Source organism: Patella vulgata, chromosome 1, assembly GCF_932274485.2.
Source record: "Patella vulgata chromosome 1, xgPatVulg1.2, whole genome shotgun sequence".
Taxonomy (NCBI): domain Eukaryota; kingdom Metazoa; phylum Mollusca; class Gastropoda; family Patellidae; genus Patella; species Patella vulgata.
The window spans coordinates 67,779,413-67,805,950 of NC_065879.2; the positions used below are offsets into that span (position 1 = coordinate 67,779,413).

The window sequence follows — 26,538 nt, forward strand, 5'->3', positions numbered from 1 at the left end:
TCTGTCTTGTCAACACAATATTTTGGTATATGTAAGTTATGGACACTGTGCTGTGACTGTGGTGTTTCTGTCTACTCATCTTACATTTCGAACCGACATGGATTCTTTTCTTTTACGCAAGTGGAACTGTTTTGTTTTTTGCGCCATCTGAATGACTGTGTAAACTTGTCTGACAAGGATCTCCACTTATGCACAGATTCAAACCAGTTACATTCCTGCTAAACTACAGGATCCCTGACATACAACTACCAACATTTGATAAAAAATAAACTCCCCCAAAAATCCAATATGACAACAAATAAAGTTTATTGATCAGTTGATTGCAAGCACAGCTTTAAATCAGTTTATTAAAACAAAAAAAATTCATAATTTTGTAAGTACACTCTATTATTATGCTAGAAAAATGCATGGTAAGATATAAATTTCTGGGTCTACAATTTTTCTGTTATGAGCACTCACATTTTTCCAAAACCCCAAGAAATGGTTTTAGATTTGGTTGCATGGTATAACATTCCCACCAAAATATCAGAAGGCTGTATGAGATTATATGACATTTTGGCATAATGATAATCCATACATTTAGTAAGTTTAGAGGAATTTGGCAGTTTTAGTCTCATTATACCTTACACTGCAATAGGTAATGGTTGGCTGCAGTCTTGATAATCAAGACTAACAATTTTACAAGATATTTACTATTTTGAGTTTCGAGTCAAAAAACAATCTTGGAATGGGCAAAGATGATGTAAAAATATTGACCAATCAAATATATTAACACAACTATTTCCATAAACTATTATTGATAACACCACTTTAAGTTAGATATATAATGGCAGCCAAAAAATTACCCATATTATCAACTGTAACAAGAATTGCATGTGACCAGAATAGTGTCTGTATATTAAGTTATTTAATGGTCTTGAGCAAAACATTGTGTAATGTATTGAAACAACACTCAAACTAAGGTCCTCGTGCAGTATCAATATATTACTTAATGTCTCGCTCTCGACCATTTAACCATATGGGAACTGTTCTTACATTAAAGAACAGGTAAGCATACTAGAATTAACTGCTTGCATAATTTTTTAACAGCATTAATTTCTTGTTTAAAAGTATGACAAAGGTAACTATATTTAACAAATACTGTTTATCATTGAGAACAGTTGTATGGGTAATCTAATTCTATTATGCAAGCACATAAAAATCTTTCTTAACCCTTTGAACACGATTCAAGATGTCTGAGGTCAAGACAACAACTATTGACAACACAAGGTAGAATTTTCGAGATAAACCAAGAAAGTAAAATCTTCACTTTTTACCAAACAGGCATCGAATTTCCTGATAATTGCTACCACAAGGTAATTGATTCCGCAGCCACAACAGTTACTTGTTTACATCCAGACCTCAGACATCTTGGTCCCCGGAACACACAGAGTGTATAATCTGCTAAATGCTCAGGAACTTGACAGTCAAAGGGTTACAAATATGGCAGTCATTTCCTTTAATCTTCCATTAATATCTGAAGTATTGTGTTTATGTTATCAAATTTTATATACATGTATGAGATATGTATAGTTATAATATATGATTTTGATTACAGGCCAACATGTTATCAGTCTAATTAAATCTAGATCTTATTTTCCATTCTTTTTACTTTTGATGTTTGGTTGTTTTTATACATTTACCCTACAGTAAGGTCTAACATCTCTAGGCCATATAAACAAATTATTCCGGTTCTCAAGACAGTCCTTCCAAAAACTCTGATGCAGGGGGGAAGAGAGAGATCGAGAGAGAGAGAGAGAGAGAAATGGTGTTTAACCTCCACTCGACACAAACTAGGTCATTTCGCTTGTGCATAGGGGTCTTTAGCAGTGGGAGGAAACCGGAGGACACAGAGAAAACACACGCGGTGATGCAGGAGGGTGGTTTATGCTTCCTGTAACTGAGCTAAAATTATGAGGTAATTGATACATGTATATGCGTGAGTATCTGAAAACCAAAATTTTTTTTTTATATTTGGCCTTATAAGAGTTTATTTTCAATTGACTTGTCCTGGCTTCTCATCTTGCCAATGAACAAAGCACGACACTTGACTCGATGACAGACATTCGGCCTCCCCCCCCCCCCTCAAACCAGAAAGAAATAAAGATGTGATTTTGATTAGACTGATACATTATGGTTATGTCATTATTAATAATATAAGATAAATACAATAATACATGTATATATATATATATTATATTACGGCTTGATAAGGCCATAAAGTCTGGCAGCAACTTGTTAAAATCTTACAAAGGTGTGTTTCAAAACAGGACCAGGGATTACAAAATAAAGTTCTACCCCCCTCCCCCCCACCCCCCAAAAAAAAATATGAAATTTTATGAGGCCCGAAGCTGTAGCTTCTTATAGCTTACATGTATGCCTAAATGCTTGACTAAGTAAACATTGTATGTATATTGCATATACAAGTGTAGAGTAGACTTAATATAATTTATGAAATTAATATTTTTATAAACAATTAATTTATAACAATGATTATGATGATGATGATGATAAACAAATGATAATGGTGGAAATTATTAACATAAAGAGAATATTCACAACATCTGAGCGATAAGCAAATTGAAAAATCAAAATATGAGCAAATAAAAGTTCTCCTGATTGATCAAGCTTTAAAATTTAAGTGTAAAGTTGGTGAGTGTGAGGTAAACTATAGTAGCAAAAGAAATCGGAACCTAAAAATATGGATGTGATACAACATTAGCATCAGTGTCCATAGACTAGGTAAAATGAAATAAAAGTCAAAGAGCAGTTGTGGCTTGACATTTAAAATCTCAACTTTAATACAAAAGTTAATCGCGGTGCCAATCAATAGATTCTAATATATCAACCATGACAAGTCATAGATCCAATCATAATCCTTGATTTCATTTGACATTACAGATATTCTCACAATAATTTATATGCCAACAACCATAGATTCACGGTCGCACAAAAAGAAAAGGTGGTTTCACAGTTGTGTTTTAGTCACTACAAGTTGCAAAGAAAACTGTTTCATCACCAACAAGGGTAGATTTAAGTTGGGTTTTGTATCCAGAGTTACAATATGTATTGTAACTACTTTACATAATTCAGTCTCTCTTTTCCTAGGTGACCCCACCACATCGCAACTCAACTTAGCCCCACCCCCACTTAATCCTTACTTTATATTTTGTGGGAAGAGCTGGTTAGTTAGTAATATGCTCTAGTGGCAGTATATATACATGTATCAAGTTTCGAGCCAAGTATGTTGAGCTGTCAATATAAATAAAGCTTTAGTATAACAAATATTGTGACATACCGTTTTCAGTACTGGTAGATCATTCCTGTAGGTATTCCCAGAGTAAGCTTATATAAACATGTTTTTTTTAAAGTAGATTTTGATTTGCTCTATCAGATATTCATATACAAAACAAATCTATATACAATCTATTAATAGCGGATAATTTCCATCAATAAAAGCACTTATAATATACACGATATATAAATAAACAAAAACATTTTTCTTAAATGGCCATTGATTAGCCAAGCTCATCATTAAAGAGGCATTATTTCTCTCAACAACAAAATAAATATACAGGGGGCCTTATTAATAAAAATAGTTTAAGAAAGCTTCATTAATTTGGGTTAAGCATCTTACCATTCTGAACAAACGGGCTAATGAAGACGGGAAGACTACAGCATGCAGTCTGCTATGTGGGAAACATTGCCCAAATAGGGCGCTACAGCCTAGTCTTATTTTAATTTCCAATTGTCTGGTTCGAGTTGAGACAAATAATTTATCCTAACATATATCCTTTCCTGTCAGAAGTGATAATGTCTCTTTAATGGATAGCCGAGCCATCAGCCAATCAGGGAAGCTGTTAGAGATAAATTACACATCTGTTTAAACAATGTAAGTACATATATAAATGTAAGTAAAAAGGTCATTAATATAAAAACTGTAATACAGTATATATATAAACAAACCTATAATTCAGTATTGAAGAATGGCTTACTTCTTGGGCCACATTTTGCAATCAATGTATATATTGTTTTTGCTTCGATTACAACAAATATTAGTAAATGAGTAAATGTTGTATACAATGTCAAAGGTCACACAGAGATTTCTTTAAGCTGTCTAACTGGTTAAAAGAGAAAAATTAAATGCAGCATTGTAAAGAATTTAACATAGATTGATGCAATTGTGTGCAAACTACTATTTGTTGTAGTCTTAATTAGAGAAAATTGGGTCTGGTGTGATCAAGACAAGTAAATGTCAAGCTGAGCAATCAATCTGTGGCGTCAGACAATATGCCACAAATTTTCAATTGAAATACGTAAATTTTAATTGAATTTATGCTGTATTCAATCATTGCAGATGTGAAAAACTTTGAATTGTCAACAGGCGCACAGGAAATTTTGGGATTCAGTTGAAAATTGTCTGCAAAAGTTAATAGTAACAGATCAGGTTCAGACTTTAAATAAAACAATCCTCATCACAAACTGAATTAAGCTTGCCTCATCACTAACTGAATTAAGCTTGTCTCATTATCTTGTATCATTACTAACTGAATTAAGCTTGCATAAACACTAATCAAGCAACCCAACAGTAAGGCCAATGTCCCTGGCCTCATCCCTAAATAAATCGATGACATTCATTAATCGACCAATCAAATGCTATTCATACTTATTTAATCAAGGTATTGTTGTCAATATCACTGAATTAGAATCAAAGATATTGTATCCCAAAGCATCGAAAAATACACATGCTTATCTCTACTTATCCTAAGCAGAAAATGCTCATCATCAAACTCTATCAAAGCATTCACCTCAATTCAAGGCAGAATTATTGTGTTCCAATTAGTGTGACGGACAGACAGACAAATCCATTTCAGTAGTCCCCTACTTCTTCATCCTAAAGAACAGTCAAATTATCTGAATGTTGAGCACTACATGTATAGAAAATGATTATAATTATCCAGTTACCTACTCTGAATTTTGACCTAATTCAAAGAGGTTCAGCTCCTTTAACGACTGAATAGCAGAACCAAAACCACTTAGCAGCTCGTTGTTTACAAACCCCTGTTTATACTAAAGGTCAATCTACATCTAAAACAATGTTTAAAACTATTGTGTCTCCAAGTTTTAATAATTGTCATGTGTTTCTCATTCACATATAAAATCTTATAAAAATCATTCCATTTCTTAAAATGTCCAAATAAACAATTCAATACTATACATGTAAATCCAGTCCATTATACAACCATAAATCATAAAAAGTTGATAAATTATTTCACATAAAAACACAAAATCCTTGATCGTTTTCATTGTTTTGAGCACATTTTCTATCCAAGTAAAAAACAGTTTCTCCACTCTTTCAGACACCTTTAAACATATTAGGTGTTAATTTTGTAAGCTTTGTAAAATTTTGGTTAAAAAGACATATATATATACAAATATTTACACATGATTATTTCTTTCCATTTTTTGGTTTGCCCTTTATGTTTTTCTTTTTTTCTTTTACATCACTTATATCCTCGTAAGTATGTCTGTTTAAAACACGATCCCGGACATTATTCGGAGACGTAGGTTCAGAATTTGTTGGACTGACCTCTTCGTAAACGTGCCTCCTCTGTCTTTTGGGCTCTGGTAATTTCGATCTTGCTTCATCAACTGATTCGTAATTCGGATCGTTTTCACTCTCGTTATCGTCTATTGAGTCTTTGACACTTTGATAATTGGGTTCAAGGGTCACATCGTTTTCATGTAAACTCGTCGACATACCGGGTAAAACTGGAAGAGCAGTGGTGGGTGAGAAACTGGAGCGTTTTGGTGAAACAGATTTTGGCGTATTTTCGTCTAAGGTTGTATCTTCAGGCGTTGCTAGATGACGCCTCTCATGTTTTTTCATGGAATGTAGTGAATCTAAGGATGGCGGAATGGGAACACTGGGTATAGAATTGAAAGTTCCACCTGTAAAAAGAGAAAGCAGAAAATATTCAGGCCAAAGTTTTAATTTTATGAATTAAATATTTATGTAAAAGTTTCAAATTTTTTAATAAAATATAAGTTTTGTATTTAATCAAAAACAATAACATTTCACATCTATTCAATCTACTGTATAATTGATGTGTGCAAGGTAAGAGGGTGGAAATATTTGCCTAGACAACTGCCTTTCTGCCTAGTCTTCTAATTCCAACTTCCAAGTTTTCTTTTACATTCATGTCAATGTCACACCACCCCTGACCAGACATACCTCACTGAAACCAGGACACTAACTACTGTTACCCCTTGGTCGTGTTGAAACCACAGTAAGTGATGACAAATATACATGACTCTTTACACTAGCAAGACATCATATCCTCAGATCCCAGTAGCAACACAAAAATTTTACATGTACTGTACCTGAGGCTCCAATTTCTGCGTAAGTTTCGCTGAAATTTGAAGATTGTGAGCTGGCTGGTTGATTTACAAAATGCCGGTTGTTGATTGGTGGGAGAAAGGAAGTGGGCGGAGCTACAGCTTGATGTGTAACAACCCCATCACCGGAACCACCATCAACCTAGTTGTAAAAAAAGATATTATTAAATCACACTACAGTAATACAAGAAACTAATACGAGCAATGTAAACTATCATCAGTTGCTTTATGCACTTCTGAATAGTTACACTATACTTCTGCCCAAACAGTTGTTAACTAGATAAGAAGGGTAATCAGAATCTAACGTCTTTTTTAAACAAAGACATAATCTTGTAGACGTGACTTAAGAAATCTGATTTCATTTCAACTTCATTTCAACATTAACTTCATTTCAACGTTACTTTCATTCAACATTACCGTACTTTCAATTCATTTCACATAAATTTCATTCAACATTATTACTTTCATTTCATTTCACATGAATTTTATATAACATTACTTTAATTTCATCAAACATGATTTTCATACATTATTGTAAGCATAGTTAGCTCCCATTTTGGAACGTTATAATTCTAGAGCATACATAAAGTTACATACACAAAAATTCAGTAATAGTAAACTGTTAAAAAAAAAACTAACCGTGGCGTAAGTATTTTCTATTTCTACAACATCTTCATATGGATTAAGTGCATTACGGGCTGACATGCTAGCCAGTGATTCTCTTGCTGATACTTTTGAATACTGACGTTCAGATCGACCTGAAATCATATTACAAAACATCATAAGAGGTAAATACTACCACATGCTGTCTGATTAGGGGGCCATGGTGGTTGAGCAGTGATGGACTAGACTGTCCTGGTTTGAGTTGAAAAAAGAACCTTAAGATTTGTCAATCCTGGTTGTTTATTTCGGGGGGGGGGGGGGGGGTGGTTAGCACGTGCGTGCTGTATCACAAGGTCTGTCATTGAGTCAACTGACAGGGTTTTGATTCCCCGGTTGTACGTGACAAGGAGTAGGGTCGCCTGTCCAACCTTGTGGGTTTTCTCCGGGTCCTCTGGTTTTCTCCCACTGCTAAAGATTCCTACGCGCAAGCGAATTATTGAAATAAAATTAAACCATGTGTTAGTCCCGAAATGACCTAGTTTGTGTCAAGTGGACGTTAAACCCCATTTTTCCCTCTCTCTCTTTCTTTATTAACCACTCTCACTCCTGGTAATACAAGTACATATTCACACTAGTCAGGCTTAGTTTGCTTTTTACTAATATCAGAAACATCTTCAATTTATGTGCATCAATTATTCCTGGTTGTATTTAATCTAGTCATTCTGTGTAGCAAGAAAGACCAACTTACTTTGAGCAGACTGTGGAATTGTAGGTAAAGGGAGTGATGGAGCAGACACACCATCGAATCTTCGTGATCCTGATGTCGACATTGAAGGTGGAGGTGATTGAGGATTATGAATCTCTTCTGCTCGATATCCACGTGGAGGCTCGGGAGGACAAGGAAATGCAGTTGCTCCTTGTGAGCTCTGTTGTCGATTGTTGCCAGGATTACGCTCTTTATTTACCACAGCATAATCATTAGAGGTGGATGACTCGGTAACCGTAAAACCTTCGTTAATCATGTTCATCATCTCCTTGGATATTGACATACTTCCCGGAGTTTTAAATGTATCACTGGAGGTAGAGAATCCTGATGCTTGATCCATGCTCTCTCCATTCACTTTAGGTTCTTCATTGTCGACCATTGTGTAGGGATCTTCAGGATCCAAAGGTTCAAGTTCGTAATGATCCTGCCCCTGTTCCATGACCTCATCCCGCGGCACTGAATAGGTGTCGTCAAGAATTTGATTATAGGGGTCATCGTCCTGTATTTTATTATATGGTGGATCATCCTTAACCATGTTGTAAGGCGGCTCATTCTGTTCTTCACTGAAAGACACATCATCTTTGTCGTCCTTTATTTTATTATAAGGTGGTTCGGCTTGATTAGTTAATTTAGGATATTTTTCGGCACCCCTGTCATTACAGGTATCGTAAGTCCTATCATTAACTTGAGCATAATGACTTTCCACAAGCGGATCCGAAGGCGATGCTTCACTAATTTGAGTGGGAGACTCTAGTGTAATATGGTCATAATTTTCAGGTCTCACACCAACATTTTTCTCACGACCGAGATGGTCATAATCATCGTTAATAATTTCACTAGCACGAGAGTTAGGTTGAATACAGGTATCATCATCTCCTGAATAAGAGGGAGGTAACTCTGGCAGTTCTCTCAGGCTAGTGGGTCGCATCTGTGAAGAGCAGGAACTGGCTTGACTTTGCCTGCAATAATAAATGGAATAACAAATGGAATACATATATCCAATCAAAAAAGCAAAAAAGAGCTGTTTCATTTTGCCATCACAGAACAGTGTCTAGTTGTTCGGATGGGATTACAAACTGAGGTCTTGTGCCTAAGTTACATATAAAAACCATGACAAGAATTCGATGAAAAGGTAGGTGTGAATCATGCAGTCCAGGCAAAATTTCTAGTATGATATATGCCACTATTTCTTAAAGAGAGAGAGAGAGAAATGGGGTTTAACGTCCACTCAACACAAACTAGGTCATTTAATTAATTTTTTTATTTCAATACTTCGCTTGTGCGTAGGGGTCTTTAGCAGTGGGAGGAAACCAGAGGACCCGGAGAAAACCCACGAGGTTGGACAGGCGATTCTACTCCTTGTCACGTACAACCAGGGAATCGAAACCCCGCCAGTTGACTCAATGGCAGACCGTATGATACAGCGCGCGTGCTAATCATTCGGCCATCCAACCCCCACTATTTCTTAAAATATCTTTCTAAAATTGGCATGAGTGTTGTGTGCATGCAAGTAGTTACTCACGTCTCGTGTGTGATAACACTCACAAAACAAGATTGTCCTGCATTTCAAAATTTTGTATAATGCGCTGCTTTGACACATCTAAGGATGATGCCTGACAAAAAGTCTAAAATACTTGATTTGGATTATAAATGCTCAGTACAGTTATTTTTTTGTTCAAAGTGATAATGCATATTTCAGAAATGCCATATTAGCACACTGGACAGAAGACTTTGGGTCAACCTCACCAACATCATAATATTTCATACCTTGCTTGTTGAAGGTGATTGGGGTCAGTAGTAACACCATTAGATTCTATAATACCATTTTTAGGTCGGATTTCAACTTCCTCAATTTGTACTTCATCATAACGATTATCCTGGATAAAATAAATATAAAATTTTCTTATAAACTAGTAGGATACCATATTAAACTGAATCATGGCCTGAAACATCCACGGGTTAATGCTGGTTAATTTGATCACGGCGACGAAGTGTGTGGCTTCGCCCGGGCCCCAAATCATAGCATAAATATTCAAATGTGATTTAATTGCATATTTTAACGTTAATTTCAATCTCTTTGCTTGACTCTTAACTTTTAATTGAAGCAACCACATTGCAGGAAACCAAATGAGTAGAATTTTTGATGGATGCAAGATCAATACATGTAGCTTTCATGGATTCTGTGCACTGCTCGTTATGCCAATTTTGGTGTGAAAATTTGATCTACATGTATATACAGGGGGACATGACACAGCTGGGTACATCTAGCTGTCCCCAGGACATAGTTTAAGTGCAATCGTCACTCCGACAGTCCTAAAATTGGCTGTATTTTAGTCTACCCAGCTGTAAATTTGGGAACCGGTAAATGAGTGAATGGTAAAATAAATGTAGCAGAAATGTCCTCTCAAGACAGGTAAAAATATCACAGGTAAGAATGTATCCTAAGACAAGAGTAATTAAACAAAGTGACTATTGAAGCTAAATGAAATAAGTATTATTACCGATTGTCTGATATTATTACTACTTGACTTTGTCTTTACTTTCTTCAACTCAGCCTCACCATTACTGTCAAAAAAAAAAAAATTCATTTATATTTCCTGTTGTTTTACATTCAAATATGTCCTACACTTGAAGACCTTGTGATAACAATTTTCTAATAAACCTCTCAAATACTCGGTCAGAAATAATGTACTATAACCAGGAAATTAAAAATCTAGTTATATAAAAGGAAATTAAATTTTGTTTTATCTTTGACAAGCAAATATAGTTAAGCCATAGCACTCATCATTGTTAAATGGCAAACATAAATTAATGTTGAATTTTTATGTAAGGTAGTTCATTTGATCTGCCTTTTTCTGTAAGGTAGGCTACCATGATGGATCAGAGAGAAAATGCTGGCTCACTAACCAGGAGGTCTCGGGTTGGATTCTGGTGTTGGCCGAGAAAATTTCTCATGATTTTCTAACCTGTATTCCCCTTGTCAGTGCTGCAGGACATAGGGTCTAGGAAGGAACAATATCTAGCCATTTGGATGGGCAACAAAAACATGTGGTCCTGGGTATACATGAATACATGTACCATTGGCGGCATGGCAAGTTAAAACGAGTGCTTGACAAAAGTAAATCTAGATAAGAATAGTCCAGTTTTTGGGGTAAAATATCTCTCTTATCACATTACGAGCAAAAGTGAGCTATTAAATTCACTTCAATTCATTTATTTCTTGTAAGAAAATTTAATCTTACAATTTTTGCTTATTTTGGTCACTAAGTAATTAAGAAGATAATTGCCAGATGATTTAAAACATGACTTACCTGTCACCACATACACACAATACGATGATAACAACTAATGAGATTGTTGCAGCTATTCCTACTACCACACCCACTGATAAAACATCACCGCCATCTTGATTTTCTGTTACCATGGAAAGCAACCTTCTTCCCCATTTTATACTGGGGTCATCAATTGAACTCATAGTTTCTAAGGATGAAAAAAAAGGTTCAAAAATTCAAAACCTTAGTATAAGCTTAATTCTTAGAAAAGTTTGAAATCCACAGGAGTACAGGGCACATTTCTATCAAAATCCAATGACTGTTTATATAATTACTAAAGGGAGTTTTTACAACGAAACTACTGTATAGTCTCTATAAAGCAACTCAGAGAATCCTAACTAGTGAAAACATTGTTCAATTATAAAACAGTAAAAGTGTTTCCCTTAGAATTGTGTCCTGCGTATCACATGTTCGATTACTGTATTCCACTGAACTGTTCAAAATTATTTTCAACAGCCACACCCTCTCCTTTCAGAGGATGCTATGTTCAGCTACGATTCTGTTGGTAATCAAAGCAGATCATATATATGGGCTGATGTATTACAATGATTAATCAAATACTGACTCTAACGTACATCCAAAAACATTTTAAAGGACAATATTGGTGTCAGTCATCATCACATATGTGATAGAACTGTTTTAACATGTTCCAAATATAATTTCAACACATAGATCATTTATTGTTTATAAGGCATTTAGTGATAGGACTAACATTGAAAAAATACAACACAACTTTATGGATAACAATCACTAGCAACTTTAATAGATCATTGCTACGATAGATGCGTAATCAAGGTTTCAACAAAAGGAAATGACGAACGCAAAAGGAAAACACGAGTTATCCTATATATATATAACTGACTTAAGTGATGAGTGATAACAGATAAACGGGCAAATTTCTGCTCACTAATGATTCCTTCGAAGACCAAAAGTTGTTACATGTATATGAGAATGTAAGAGGATATCTGACAATTCAAAACAGAAATTGACTGTCACTAGATAAAAGAACATGATAAAATAGAAATAGTCTGTACATTCACTTGTTTTTATTCATCCTATACTTGATAAAAACATGGTAATGCACAGACTTTCATTTTCTCTTTTCTAGTGACAGTCAATTTCTGTTTTGAATTGTCAGATATCCTCTCACAGTCTCATATAATAACTTTTGGTCTTCGAATGTATTATTAGTGAGCAGAAATTTTATTTTGATTGGTTCACTTTTGAAAGCCTACCTGAGAGTCACATGACAGATTATTCGTTGTAATAAAATGTCGAACATTGGAGTTTTCTGCATCCACTTCTAGTTATTCATTCTGTTCACTCTGTAATAGAGAAATATCTTAATAAAATGTGGTCTTATTCAGGTTATAAAATAAATTCCAAATTATTTTAGTAATCTTTGGCATGCACTGTGTTAGGTGTCTCAAACATTTCCCATGTCAAATATCTTTCCATTCAAATTAGTAGTAGGAATATAAAAACCTACTATGGTATACGTAGACCTAATCTGCCAATACATGCCGCTTGTAAAAATCAACTATACTTAGATTTAATCTGCTAATAAATAGAAAAAAGGAAATCTGACAAAAACATAAAAATGGAACAATGAATTGTAAACAGTACATGTAAATCTAAATGTCAAAAGTTAATCCCAAGCTAAATACACATGTATCTAAAAATTTCACATTTGTTTTGTCAAAGTTTAAGACTTTTCCACACAGCTCAAATATTATATTATCCTTGAAGGTTTTACAGAGAACTTGTATGAAATATATAAAGTTTTGTTCTATACACCTTGCTTATCACTCAGTTGTAAAAATTCAAAATCTTTTTTGACAGCTATATAGATGGCCATAACATATGTTTGATCGATTTTTAATAATTGATTTGGAACAATATAAACATGGTCTGAAAGTATAAATATATTTGCCTTTTACTTTATTAAGTCTAAAATATTAAAGTCCCTAAACCATTCACGATGTAATTTACACCAACTGAATAATTAATAGATAAGTTCTTTAAATGGACACCCTAAACCTCAAATATTCTAAACATGAGCACCGTCAAAACAGAAGCACATGATCACAGAGAAATTACACCCCAATATATTTAAACCTCTCCACTCAAAGCATATAAATTATTTGATTCAGATGTCTAATTTTAATTTGCCAATCTGTTTTTTACATTGTAGTTATGATTAGATGTTTTAAGGGAGGCAAGTCGCTAACTCAATATCATCCACAATCTTCGACATTGCAAAACTCAATTTAAATCAACATTGATGCTGTTATCTTACCGTGAAAATATGGGTTTCTGATATTCAATATTTAATGCTAGGTTCCCACTGTCATTAGTTTAAACAATATTTTATTCAATAAACTGAATTGGATTGAACAACAGGCAGCCTATATAAAATAGTTAAATCTTATGTTTACAATACAATGGTGGATATATATACAGGCAGTCAGCGATGCTTTACGATTTGATTGTCCCTATTGAGTCTACGATCTTGTACGTGAAGATACGTTCGGATACATTTCGACGAATCTGATTAAAATACAGATCTATATTTAGTTTCGTTTTTTTATACTTTTGATGGCCTACACTACATGAAGATCTGACAAGTTATAGCCATAGGTCACGTCAGGGGTCTAAAGACCGACTTATGACCTATGACGTCAGACATTTGATTAACCAATCGGCATTGATGTTACTAGTGGATTACCCACAGTTCCGTGAAAACACGCCTAAGGCTCGCAGTAACAGACCGTTTCATTGGCTTATCCCCGACACCATTCAGAACACGAGTTAAATAACAACTCTTCCAGATCCAACTGTAGTAAAGACAAGTAAAACGAAATTTTGAACTATAAATCAGTTTATAATATACATTCATATTACATTATTATATGTGCTGCGACCCATTTGTGTCCATTTCTAATTGCCAACGAATAGTGATTTAGCTCTTTTAACATACATTTTTTTGTACTAATCTTCTTAATTATATTAAAATAACCAGTCATACTTTTTAGCTTTAAGTTTATTTGTCTACACAATTAAATAATTATATTGTTAATATTTTATCTGGATTAAAATTAATTTTGACACATCATTTTGAGTCTATATTTGGATTTTTAATCTATACAGAAAAAAAAGAAAGAAAAAAACAAGTACATAGTACATGTACAAAGTACAATCTCTTTAAAGGTTGCCGAAAATGTCTATAAATGTCTCACATCTTTTTAGCAGTGTGTCCTTCAAATGTACCTTTTATGTTCCCATAATAAAATACATGTATATAGTGTTGTGTATATTTCAATATTGCATTTAATCAAACTACAAGAATAAATATAAATTTGATGAATTGACCTCTGATTGATGAACATGTAGAAAATACATGGTAAGAAACTGTGTTGGAACAAACTTGAAAGTCATATTTGAATGTTCACAAATTTTTAGAATGTTTGCAACTACTTGTCCAAAATAAAGTTACATACATGTAGTACATTTAAGTACATGTAAGTTATAACAGAAAACTACAAACAATTAACCTGTCAAAATGTAATTAATTAAAACACCTATCTGAATTACAGTTACCTGTCACATACATGTAGCTTACAATTGCAACATCATATATATACAAAGAAAAATATATACAATTTACCTGTCAAAATGTAAACAATTAAAACGCATAGTGGTCCAAAATACAGTTACATGTACCCCTCAAATAGCTTACAATTGCAACATTATATACAAGGAAAATACAAACAATTTACCTGTCAAAATGTAAGCAATTCTAACATTATTATTATTATTATGTGTCAGTAATACATGTGTACCAATTCAGTTTACTTCAGTAATCCTATAGTATAACTCTCCTATTTGTAACAGGAATTCACATTATTTGAGCAATTCATACACTTGATGTTCTGTAATCAAGTTTTTTTTATATTAATACATTTCTATGTCCTGTTTGCTGAGCATTAGACTGTGACAATAAAACATTTATAACAGAATGTAAATTTGTTAAAGTGGCACTATGGGGTAGAATTGAGGTTCACCATTCATTCAACATAAACTAGGTCATTCTGGGAATAACATGATAAATAAATTATATTTGGATGATTTCTTTTGAACAATGTCCTTTCATAGAAGGAACTGGGAACCCTGGTGAAAATCCCTGAGGTCAGACAGACGACAATACTCTCTTTAAAGTATAAATACACGATCAAATTCCTCACACTAACATGTACATCAATACAGACCTAGTGATCTACAGAGCACACTTTGGACCACTCCACACTCCCACTCCCACACATCAGTGGCGATACAAATTCTGTAGGAATAGTACCCTTATGGCCATGGGTAGTGAGTGGACTTGCAAAATGGAATTGATCAGAATAATAAATATAGACCAAAGTATCAGAGTTTCAAAATGGAATCTATCAAAATGGAATCTATCAAAATGGAATCTATCAAAATGGAATCTATCAAAATGGAATCGATCAGAATAATAAATACAGCCCAATATATCAGGTGTCCCTGAAAGAGTCAAAAGCATGACACACATACATGCTCCTATGAAAGTGAAAAAAAAAAACCTACATAAATGTATGCCAAGTGTCAGTTGACAAATGCATAAGGGTGTGTCTGTCTTAATTTATAAGTCAGTTTGAGTTTTGAGCCACATGTGAAAGACAAGTTTGTTGAAAAGACAATTAAGTTGACAGTTGAAATTTGTGGGTTACAGAAGAATATTTTTAATGCACATGTTCTTCTTCATGTAATGAATAATAAAAAGATATAACTGATATCATAGATAACCATAGCAAATATCTATGACACACTTATATATTAATAGTGTTGTTCAAAAATTATTCATAGCGGGTTACTTTAAGCAGTTATTCTGTCATGTACTTTCAATGTTAATTTTTACAATTTGACATTCAAATTAAAAAGATAGCCACTTTAAGTATATATAATTAAGATGTAAGGTTGCATGGAAGTTATTTGAGATATTTGTTGAGTGACAGTTACATGCAATGTCATATTGTGATGGATGAAGCCAACCAATATTATAGATATGTTTATCTATATTATAATATGGCCTACACCGAGCTGTATTATAGTATTGCTATATATTTTAGTTGTACATGTACCTGACAAACTTTCAAGCACCACTACCTACATACTGAACTGGTAATTGGGTTTAATTTCCACTTGACATAACCAAAATCATTTTTGGTCAAACATGGTATATTTTATTTTCAATAGTTCGCTTTATTTTGTCATTTACAAACATGGCATAAACCCCATGATTTGCATTCATAACAGACCTTCTGATTTATAGTTCACACATTAGACCACTTGGTCTTCTAAATATAAGATAAGTCCAATTTTGTTCAATCTTTTTCATGCTATGTACATGTAATTTAGACGATTGAAATAAAAAACCCTAGCTACATATAGGTTAGATGCCATTTTGAGCCTGATATTCATAGATAGAAACAAGTTATTCTACAATAGCTAGACAACATTTTACGACAGAAAATGATGACATCATAAAAAAAAGTGAGATAGCCATAACTTACATTAGAACCGATCAATTTTAATAAAATTTTTTACCAACATGCCTTTTGAAAAGACCACTTTTTAATGTGTGTGTACATTAATCTGAAAGTGTGCCTTTAAAACTGAATGAATGAATAAAGATTAAAATTTAAAGTTGATTAAATATTTATGTAGTGATAGTCTATACTAGATGTACTTGACAGATTATATTTCAATGAATGAATGAATAAAGATTAAAATTTAAAGTTGATTAAATATTTATGTAGTGATAGTCTATACTAGATGTACTTGACAGATTATATTTCAATATTTAATATATTGATAAATGGTTACACTCCAAATTGTAATGGATATTAATGAAATTTTAAAAGGGCATTATCACTTTCCCCATGAAAATAATTGTAATTAATTTTCAAAAATATTCACAATTCATTAACCTTAGTTAGATGTACCTATGAAAATTCAACCTGCTTATTACTGTTAGTTATAGAATTTCAGACTTTGAACAAGCATTTAAACCAGCAATTAAAAACTACATGTACCATACCTTTATTTATTTTGGAAAGGCTATGAAGTAAAATGGAAGTACTTTAGCTACATGTAGTTTAAATGTTTTGAATGAGTTAGCAGAATCGTGTATTAAATTTCTATCTGTCAACTACTGAACTGATTACTTAAGGTCAATTAACAAGAATTTATTTATTAAAACAACTAAACAAGCGGTTGCCATACGAGATACACCCACATTTTGCAAGACATGGACAGAGAACCAGCTAAAAAAAGTGAATTTTTTTCAAACAATCAGGGATTATCAGGGGCCATAATACAGGATGTTACGTTCTGACATACTGAAAGGAACCACAATTTTAGGGATAAAAACATATATTTTAAGTTTCATCAAAATCGAATAAAAATTGTGACTTCTAGTGGGTCCACACTCCACAACCTTATTATACTATTTGCGTAAAGGGGAGCGGCCATTTTGTCAGTCTCTGTCCGATTTCACGAAATTTGAACTCAACCATTATGATGGTGTAATGGTGATAGCTTTGAGCGGTTTATAAAATCAAATCAAAATTGTAACCTCTGAAGGGTCCACAAGCTAAAAACGTGACTCTTCGTACAATCAGGGGCCACAATTCAGGCAGTTACGATCTGATATAAACGCGAATATCAAAAAGAACAAGGTACTAGTACTACATCTATTTGAATTTGAAAACTCATGTCAGCAATACATTGCACAAGTTAGACAGCTTCTCTACAAAACCTGTTAAAGAACGCACCCAGCTTTCAAATTGGTTACAAATTGATTAAAATGTGCAAATCAAACTATTAAGAAATAGATTTACCTTTTCAGAAACTGCCAGCACAAAATATTGAGCAGATTGGAAATTATTATCTAAATCGTTCAACAAAATCTGATTTAAAATAAAAGAGATTTCTGGTGATTGAGATGAAAGTTAAATTTAATCTTAATGAAACTATTACTTCCTCTTTAAACAAACGGATGTCATTTTGTTTGTCTGTAGATTTTGAATTATAAGCATGTCAAAAGTTGACTAATTTGGGTATGATAAGAGAGTAATTGTAGGCTTTCACACTGGGAAGTGAGTAAACTTAGCAGTACAAATAAAATCATGAAATTATAAAATGTGTGACTCAATCCACCACACATTGAATAGAGGTGATGATTGTTTTACGATATACATGTAGTATTCATAATACTGGGAATATTGCAGAATCCTATTTATCATCAGTTTGTGTAATAAATTAATCAATAAGCAGTACGCATACACTTTCTCATCATTTTAAACCAAAAATAGAAAATGAAGTGATACATGTACATGTAGTAGTTTAAAATATGGTGCAATTTCAGAAACTTTAAAATGATTTATTGTTAGTGTTAGTTTGTCAATTTTATATTAATATGGATTGCTTTCGGCTCGTATATTTTGGTCTAATTTATTTTAGACCAAATATGACGTAAATACGCCATTATTTGAATGACGATTAGCATTTTCTGTCCAAATAAAGCTCCAACCAGCCAGAACAATGTTTTAATGTTTAAAAGAAGACCATACACAATTAAAAGTACTGTTAAAAAACAATTTGGTGTAAAAAAAAATATTTTGTACATGTATGCTCTTATGGCTACAATGCCGCTAGATGTATTAAAGGGCCAATCCCGATAATATTTTGCAGAATAAATCTGCTTAATTTTGTGTTAAAATCCCTTACAATCCTCTACCTTAGGGCTGAGCAACTAACTCAATATACACTAGAACTGCGATGCAGTAATGACGGGTTTCACCGGTGCCCCGTTACCCTTGAACATATGTCACTTCCGGTACCAATGAAACCATTAAACAGGTTTCCATTTAAGCATTGCACACATCACATAAAATGTACGCAGAATCAACCAAATCTGGCAATATCAATTCATTGTATACATTCATTACATGTAAGTGATCCTGACAACATTACATTACTTCCGGTGATAATGAACATTTTAAATTAGTTTCATGAAATCAGAAATAGCATAAGGCATCACATGGTGAAAATTTTATGTAAATCGAATAATATTTGCCAATTTTATAGACCAAAATCCTTGAAAAGTGACTTGTAGAAAATCGTCTATTTCTCTGCAACCGTACAAGTTAGAAACCATTTTTTGGTATTTGTATGATCGAGTGGGTTCAATCTATTTGTTGATTGGAATCAAATATCATAATTTTAAAAACAATACAAATCAGACTCATTTGAATAAAATATGTTTTGAAGGCTAAAAATACAGTTTTTGCCACAATGACGTTACTTCCGGTAACAGTAAAAGTGTTAAATTACTTGTATGAAATCGTAAATGGCATTAGGTATCACACACGGGGAATTTTATGAAAATCGAATAATAATTGACACTTTTATGGACCAAAAACCTTGAAAAGTTACCTGTTGAAAATCGTCTATTTCTCCGCAACTGAACAAGTTAGAAACCATTTTGTGATATCTATATGATCGTTTGGGTTCATTCTATTAGTTGATTGGAATCAAATATCAAAATTTTAAACAAATAACAAATAAGACTCATTTGAATAAATTACTGGTTTTGAAGGTTATAAATACAATTTTTTCCCAAATTACGTCATTCGCGGTGACATTGAAAATGTTAAATTGGTTTGACCTTGTTAAAATTGACATTTCGCATCAAATGGTGTCACTTTTATGAAAATCGAATAATAATTGACTCTTATACAGTCAAACTAGCGCAAAAAGTGACTCATACAAAATTGCCCATTTCTCGGCAACTGTTCATATTACAAATTAATTTTCACATACATTCTCTTCGTATGGATTATTGCTACTAGTTTATGAAAGTTGCGAAGAAATATTTTAAAATATGAAAAGCCTGAATGGGTTGTGATTAGCTCATTTTTTCACCTTTAAATCGAAATGATCCGAAAACGAAATAAAAATTTAAAAAACTGAGCGCGATGATTTCTGTGCATTAACAGGGCAAACCCTTTCAGTCATACCAGATTTGAAAAAATAATATTTGCTTTCAAAAAGTGGTACCGAACTCTCAAAATTGCAGTTTTTGCTAATTTATGTTACTTCTGTTGCCGAAAGGAAAATGTACCGGCAACAAAAAAAATGACATTTTGGACCGCGGAACATATGAACTTTGTTTTATACAAATCGAACAATAAATAATTAATTCAGGACTGAAAAACTGAATTAGCCAATGGGGGCCAAGGAAAAATACGGTTGCCAAATCAGATGACCCTTTAACCATGGGTTCCACGTCGGCCGTATATGCCAGTCGAGACCTGCGGCTATGGCAAATGACCGTTCCTAGATCTGACCTAACGGTCATTTTGCACGCCGGAAAGAGAGTCTTTTTTTCCAAAACCCAATTTTCAAACATGGCTACTATCGATCTCCACTATGTAACTATACAAGAATGCACACGTATAGAAGCCAATCTCGTGATTGGTGTTATAGAGTTGTATAAATACAATAGGCGTCAACAGATTATACTGAGTGGTGTGTTGATAATTAATGATGAGTGCCTGGTAGAGAACAATAAAAGTTAATTGATAAGTTAATTTATTTTCGACGAATCTTCGCAGATATTAGGCGCCAAATTTTCAAAATTTGGCGCCTAATATCTGCGAAGATTCGTCGAAAATAAAAAAATCCAAAGAACGTTAGCTATGTGCCTTGTCTCTGGCTATGTCAAAATGTATCAAATATTACAATCTGACAATTATTGATAACATTACGGCAAAATATCGAAAAACGACAACTTCGGTGATTTCGGACATTTCGCATTGTCGCAGAACGTTGGAAATAGCTTTAAAATTTAAGTAAAACCCACTTTCCCAGTAAAACTGAAGACATCGAATCGATCCGACAAGTAGTTTCTGAGATATGCTCAAATGGAAAAATAATAATAATAATAATAATAAGAAGAACTAGACCTGCAAGCAGCACTTAACCGGCTTTCAGGAATCAGATAGGAAGTGTGTCATACAATAGCCCATTTATCGAGCTACCAAACGGTACTTTAGATATTTTGATCCGGTCACACCCGACGGTGAAATCCCGATTGTTCCAAGAGCACCGATTTTTTTACTGTCTTTTTTTTTAAATATCGAATATTTTTTTGACTACTTCCTGTTTACGGATCATTATCGGGATAGATTTAACAAGTGGTTTTGGAACTATACTTCCTGTACCAGAAGTTTCAGAAAGATCCATTGGACAGTTTTACCTCCCTTATACCACTAGAAGCAGATTTACAGATATAACGATTTTTCGACTTTTTCAAAGATTGTGGCCCTTTTGGACCATTTATACTATATTGAGGCTTTTAAATTTGGATTCATACCCCAGACCAGCGTTAGGACTCTAACTAACAGAAGTTTAAGAAAGGAAATAAGAGTAATTTTCGAGATAAAAGCGTCTGAATAGGCTCCAAAAAGGAAAATACTAGATTTTCAGAATCTCATAATGTATTACCTAACCAGCGATTTTTTTACAATTGAGATGTCATAAGATCGTCCATTGTTCGGGCTATCCAATGATACTTTAGTTGTTTTGATTCGTTGAAATATGGGGTTGTAATCACTTTTTTCGCAAGATCACCATTTTTTACTTTTTAAGGTTTTTTTTTCAAAATATTGGATATTTTTTCGACTACTTCCGGTTTTTGGATCATTGTCGGGATAGTTTTAACATGTTGTTTGGATAGTTAACTTTCTGTACCGGAAGTTTCAGAAATACCCATTGAGCTGTTTTCAAAACAAAGAATAATAGAAGAGCATTTTCAGTAATTTGAGGATTTTTCAACTTTTTTCCAAGATTGAGGCTCTTTTTGGACAACTTATGTTATTTCAATGCTTTTATTTTTGGACTCACGCCATAGTCCACCCATAGGAATCTGAGTAAAAAAAGTTTAAGAAAAAACGTAGTTGTTGTGTTTGAGAAAAAGGCCTCTCAAAATGCTCCAAAACGGAAAATACTAGATTTTCGGCGTACCATAATTTATTTTCTAGCCATCTAAATCGTATCATTCAGATGTCATATGATAGTCCATTAATGGGGCTATCCAGCGACACTTTAGTTCTTTTGGTCCGCTAAGGTCTGATGGAGAAATCAAGTTTTTCGCAAGAGCGCTAATTTTTTTAACCTTTTTCTTCATTTTTTGAATACGTCCGGTATGGAGATTATTGTCAGGATAGTTTTAATAACCAATTTGGACAATTAGATAGCCACAGGGCTCTGTAATGATATATTACATTATCTGATCAGATAAAATGGCCCTGAGAAATCCTATGTTCAAAAGTGCCAAAAATTCAAAAATGTCAAAATATCGAAAATAAATTTCAATAACTCAATACATATTATACATCGTTAGAATCGTAATTAGGTCAGGTATCTGAATGTGTAACCTTTTCGTAAAAATCTGATTAAATAATAAAATAATTTAGCATTTTCCAAAATTTTACGATTTTTCGACTTTTTTCGATTTTCAGTCCCTTTTTTATCCTATTCCAGACATTTCAAAGACTTATTGGATGTTTTCATGCACAAGACTACCGGAGGGACTCTCGATAGAGAAAGTTAAAAAAAAATTGTAGGTTAAGTTTTTGAGATAAAGGCGTCCAAAAACGCTCCAAATCAGAAAATACTTGATTTTCAGCTTGTCATATTTTGCTGCTTGGTCATAGTATCCGTATAAATTGGGCATCATTCGACAGTCCATTCCTTGGGCCACTCAACGAAAACTTAATTTGTTTAATCCATTGATAATGGACGGAGAAATCGAGTTTTTCCCCAAAACACCCATTTTTTGCTTTTTTTTCGAAATATCTATCATTATTTCGACTACTTCCGGTTTCCGGACCGTTGTTGAAATTGCTTTATCAAGCGGTCTGACTATAGAGCTTTATGTTCCAGGACTTTCAGAAATATCGATTTATCCTTTCCAAAAAATATAAGGGTTGGGAAATGGGCAGAAAATTCGAAAATAATCGAAAAACAAAGGGCGATAACTTGGAATGAAACTTATATTTTTGGAATCGGATTGTCTTCAGGTATCCAAAAATGTAGGTCAAATTTGAAAATTTTGAAAAATAACAAAAATTGTCTCGTAAACAACGTATTTTCAAAATTTCATACATACTCGGACTTTTATTTTTGAGACTCTGTTCAAATCGGAATAGTCCCTTTAAGACAGACCCCAGTATTGGTTAAAAAGTTTGATCCTGATCAGCATTCTTGATATTTAAATACATAGTCTGTATTTCTATGGGAAGAAGATTCATGGCTTTGAAATACTGTATAAATTACATCAATGTCATATGTAAGTAGTTATCTAACCATCCATTATTTGATTAAAAGAAAGGAATGGATGGTCTTTATATCCTGTCAACAAAAATACTAATTTTTCAATAAGGGCATCACACCGATGTGTATATTTGCTATATTATCATCTACGAAGTATCAGATGGAAGTAGCCCTACATTTGCAAGTCACATTAAAAACAACCATACATATTATCAAATTTGATATTGCTCTGTGAATTTCTCATAAGAAGACACATCTACATGTAGGCCTATAGATATAATACAGGTTCAACTTATTTATTTTCTAATGCTAAGAATGGCCAAAACGGAAAACATGATGAGCAATAAATTTTGAAATAAACCATATCCTTACAACACTGTCCATAGAGGAATTATGCAACTGATACATTGAGGTAATTGTAAACTGTTAGGTCTGACATCTGTGTCAAAAATCAGAGTGTTTATTTGATACATTTGTAAAATCCTAGAAAAGGCTTTTAATTGACCAATGATAATAAAGTGCTCTGGTCTAAGAGTCTGTCCTGTGTCGCAACCTGTTGTTACATGCAGACTTACATGTAACCATACATGGACGGAACTTATAGTAATTTAGTATTATAATAAGGTCCATGATCATGATGTAGGCCTACCCTACCCTAGGGCCTAGCATTATCTTGGGATTATAAGTGAGGAGCAGTCGGTTTTGTTTACTTTTATTTGTTTTAATTGTGTTGTCTAGGTGTGTATCAACCGGGTCCTTCGGATCGCTTGAGACTGAACTCGTGACTTCTACAGATGACATGGTGAACTACATAGTCGTACTAAGAAGATGTGGACAATGAATTGAATGATGACACTTCTGACTGCAATAAAAATCTATCAAAATGCAATAAAATAATTACCTTTTAATTCTTACGTAATCTTTAGTTTATCTGTTAATAGTTACTGGGCATGTCAACATTAATACATCCGCATATTAGGCCTGTATGAATGAAAATTAGATGGGTTCTTTATTCTTGAACTAAAACTAAAATTACTAATCAACATTGGCGGCCATCTTTATAATCTCCACCACAAAAGTGCATACATATTTTAATCTTAAAACGCTGTTCACAAACAGAACCTTTCATATATTTGATATCTATTTTTATCAGATTGGTAATAGGTGTATTATTTATTTCATTGATTTCTTTTTGTGGGCTTTATTTACATACGCGTGTCGCCACTCATCTCATGACTCATTCCTGGTAGCAAGTTTTGGTCTACGGGAGCTAACTCGTACATCACCTAACGGTGGCAGACCACCATTAATTTCCCCATTGACTTCAATGTTAATTCTGGCCTCTTTGCCCACCTCCAACTTTTCCCAAAATTTTCGTTGGGCTGAATGCTTTTCACTACAGATAGAGGAACAAATGGTCATGTCTTTGCACTAAAATTTTTATGAGGTTGACCACCAAAATTTTGAGATACACAAACTTTAAGAAACATACTAAAAAAAACATGTAACTACTTGCCGTACATATCCCCGTAGCCAACCTGCGATAACCCCGTTATCCTTCCGCCTCAAAATCGTGAATATTTACCAAAACCTGGCAGAAAATGTTAATTCAAACCTCCTTCGTCTATTCTAGACCAAAAAAATTAACAAAATGGGCATGCAAAAGGGGAAAAAAGAGACAAAGAGAGAATTGCTATAAATATATGGTGAAATTTAATGGTGGTCTGCCTCCTAATGCCTGAAATATTCAATTGTTAACAATCATTTATTTCACAAGTTGAAATAAATTCTACTTGCACAAAAGTCCTAATTACAAAGTCATCCTTATTGTCATATATCTCAGTGATCATAAAGATTGAGTAAGATTCACAGCGGGACCAGTTGTATTAGGTTGGGTTGATGGGGTGCTTCCCCCAAATGTGTCTCCAGTTGTATATAATAATTTAATTGTTTATGCCCAAAAATTCAAGCATATACAAGTATAGCATATTTCTGGGCAGTAAATTACAGATTTTTCGGATGACAGATTTATTTCTCATCCACAAAGTTTGATCATATGGGATCCTGTGCGTTTATGGTTGGTATGTAAACAGTAGGCCACAATATATAGGCTACAATGCATAATTAACTGTATAAAATCAATACCCACATTTCCCCCCTCTTTCAGAAGTCAATGGCTATAATAATAAATGGAAAATATAACATAAAATGCAAATTATTGTATAAACATTTTATGAAAATTTAAAGCAAATATCTAAACAGAATTATCAGGAACTACCAGGTCCTTACTAACAATAATATTTTTTCTATGAACACGATCCGTATTAGTAACACTAAGAAAATCACCATAGATTTTTTGAACAATAAAACCTAACTGAAAATGTTCTTTTTTGAATTTAGGTCCATTAAGAATTAGGGCGGTTGGATGGCCTAATGGTTAGCACGTGCGTGCTATATCATGAGGTCTGTCATTGAGTCAACTGGCGTGGTTTCGATTCCCCGTTTGTACGTGACAAGAAGTAGGGTCACCAGTCCAACATCGTGGGTTTTCTCCGGGTCCTCCGGTTTCCTCTCACTGCTAAAGATCCCTACCCGCAAGCGAATTATTGAAATAAAAAATTCAACCATGTGTTAGTCCCGAAATGACCTAGTTTGTGTCGAGTGGACGTTAAAGGCCATTTCTCTCTCTACCCATTAAGAATTTTAACAGCGACCTTTTGACCAATTTCAAAAGAACGAGACCGGCGATTTTCAGTTTCTTTCTGCGGCGACTCTCTTTAGCCAGTTTTTGTCGGTCAGCAAAAAATGTCCAAATTTCACGCAAACCATTTTCTTCTCGAAGACAAGCTTGATCATCAGATAATATCTGAGTAATAGAACTATGTCTACCAAACATAGCGGAATTTGTGTAGTTTTATTCGAAACAGAATTATGAGTAAACACAATTTCTGGTAACGGGATGTCCCAATTTTTCTC

At 33.6% G+C, this 26,538-nt stretch overlaps 1 protein-coding gene across 2 annotated transcripts; it reads right to left on the reverse strand.

Annotated features, from left to right (window-relative positions):
- Positions 1-2,809: 2,809 nt before the first annotated feature.
- LOC126820408 (uncharacterized) lies at positions 2,810-24,625 on the reverse strand. 2 transcript variants are annotated; one of them, XM_050548324.2, is made up of 9 exons: positions 24,464-24,625; positions 12,375-12,464; positions 11,119-11,287; positions 10,309-10,372; positions 9,575-9,684; positions 7,790-8,766; positions 7,078-7,196; positions 6,424-6,580; positions 2,810-5,991 (listed from the first exon to the last, which is right to left on the reverse strand). In XM_050548324.2, the coding sequence occupies exons 3-9, from the start codon at positions 11,280-11,282 to the stop codon at positions 5,489-5,491; spliced, it is 2,094 nt and encodes a 697-aa protein (XP_050404281.1). In that variant the 5' UTR covers positions 11,283-11,287; positions 12,375-12,464; positions 24,464-24,625; the 3' UTR covers positions 2,810-5,488. The 2 variants fall into 2 exon arrangements, with proteins under 2 accessions (XP_050404281.1, XP_050404289.1); XM_050548332.2 differs by lacking the exon at positions 24,464-24,625 and adding an exon at positions 12,629-12,645.
- Between the last annotated feature and the right edge of the window lie 1,913 nt (positions 24,626-26,538).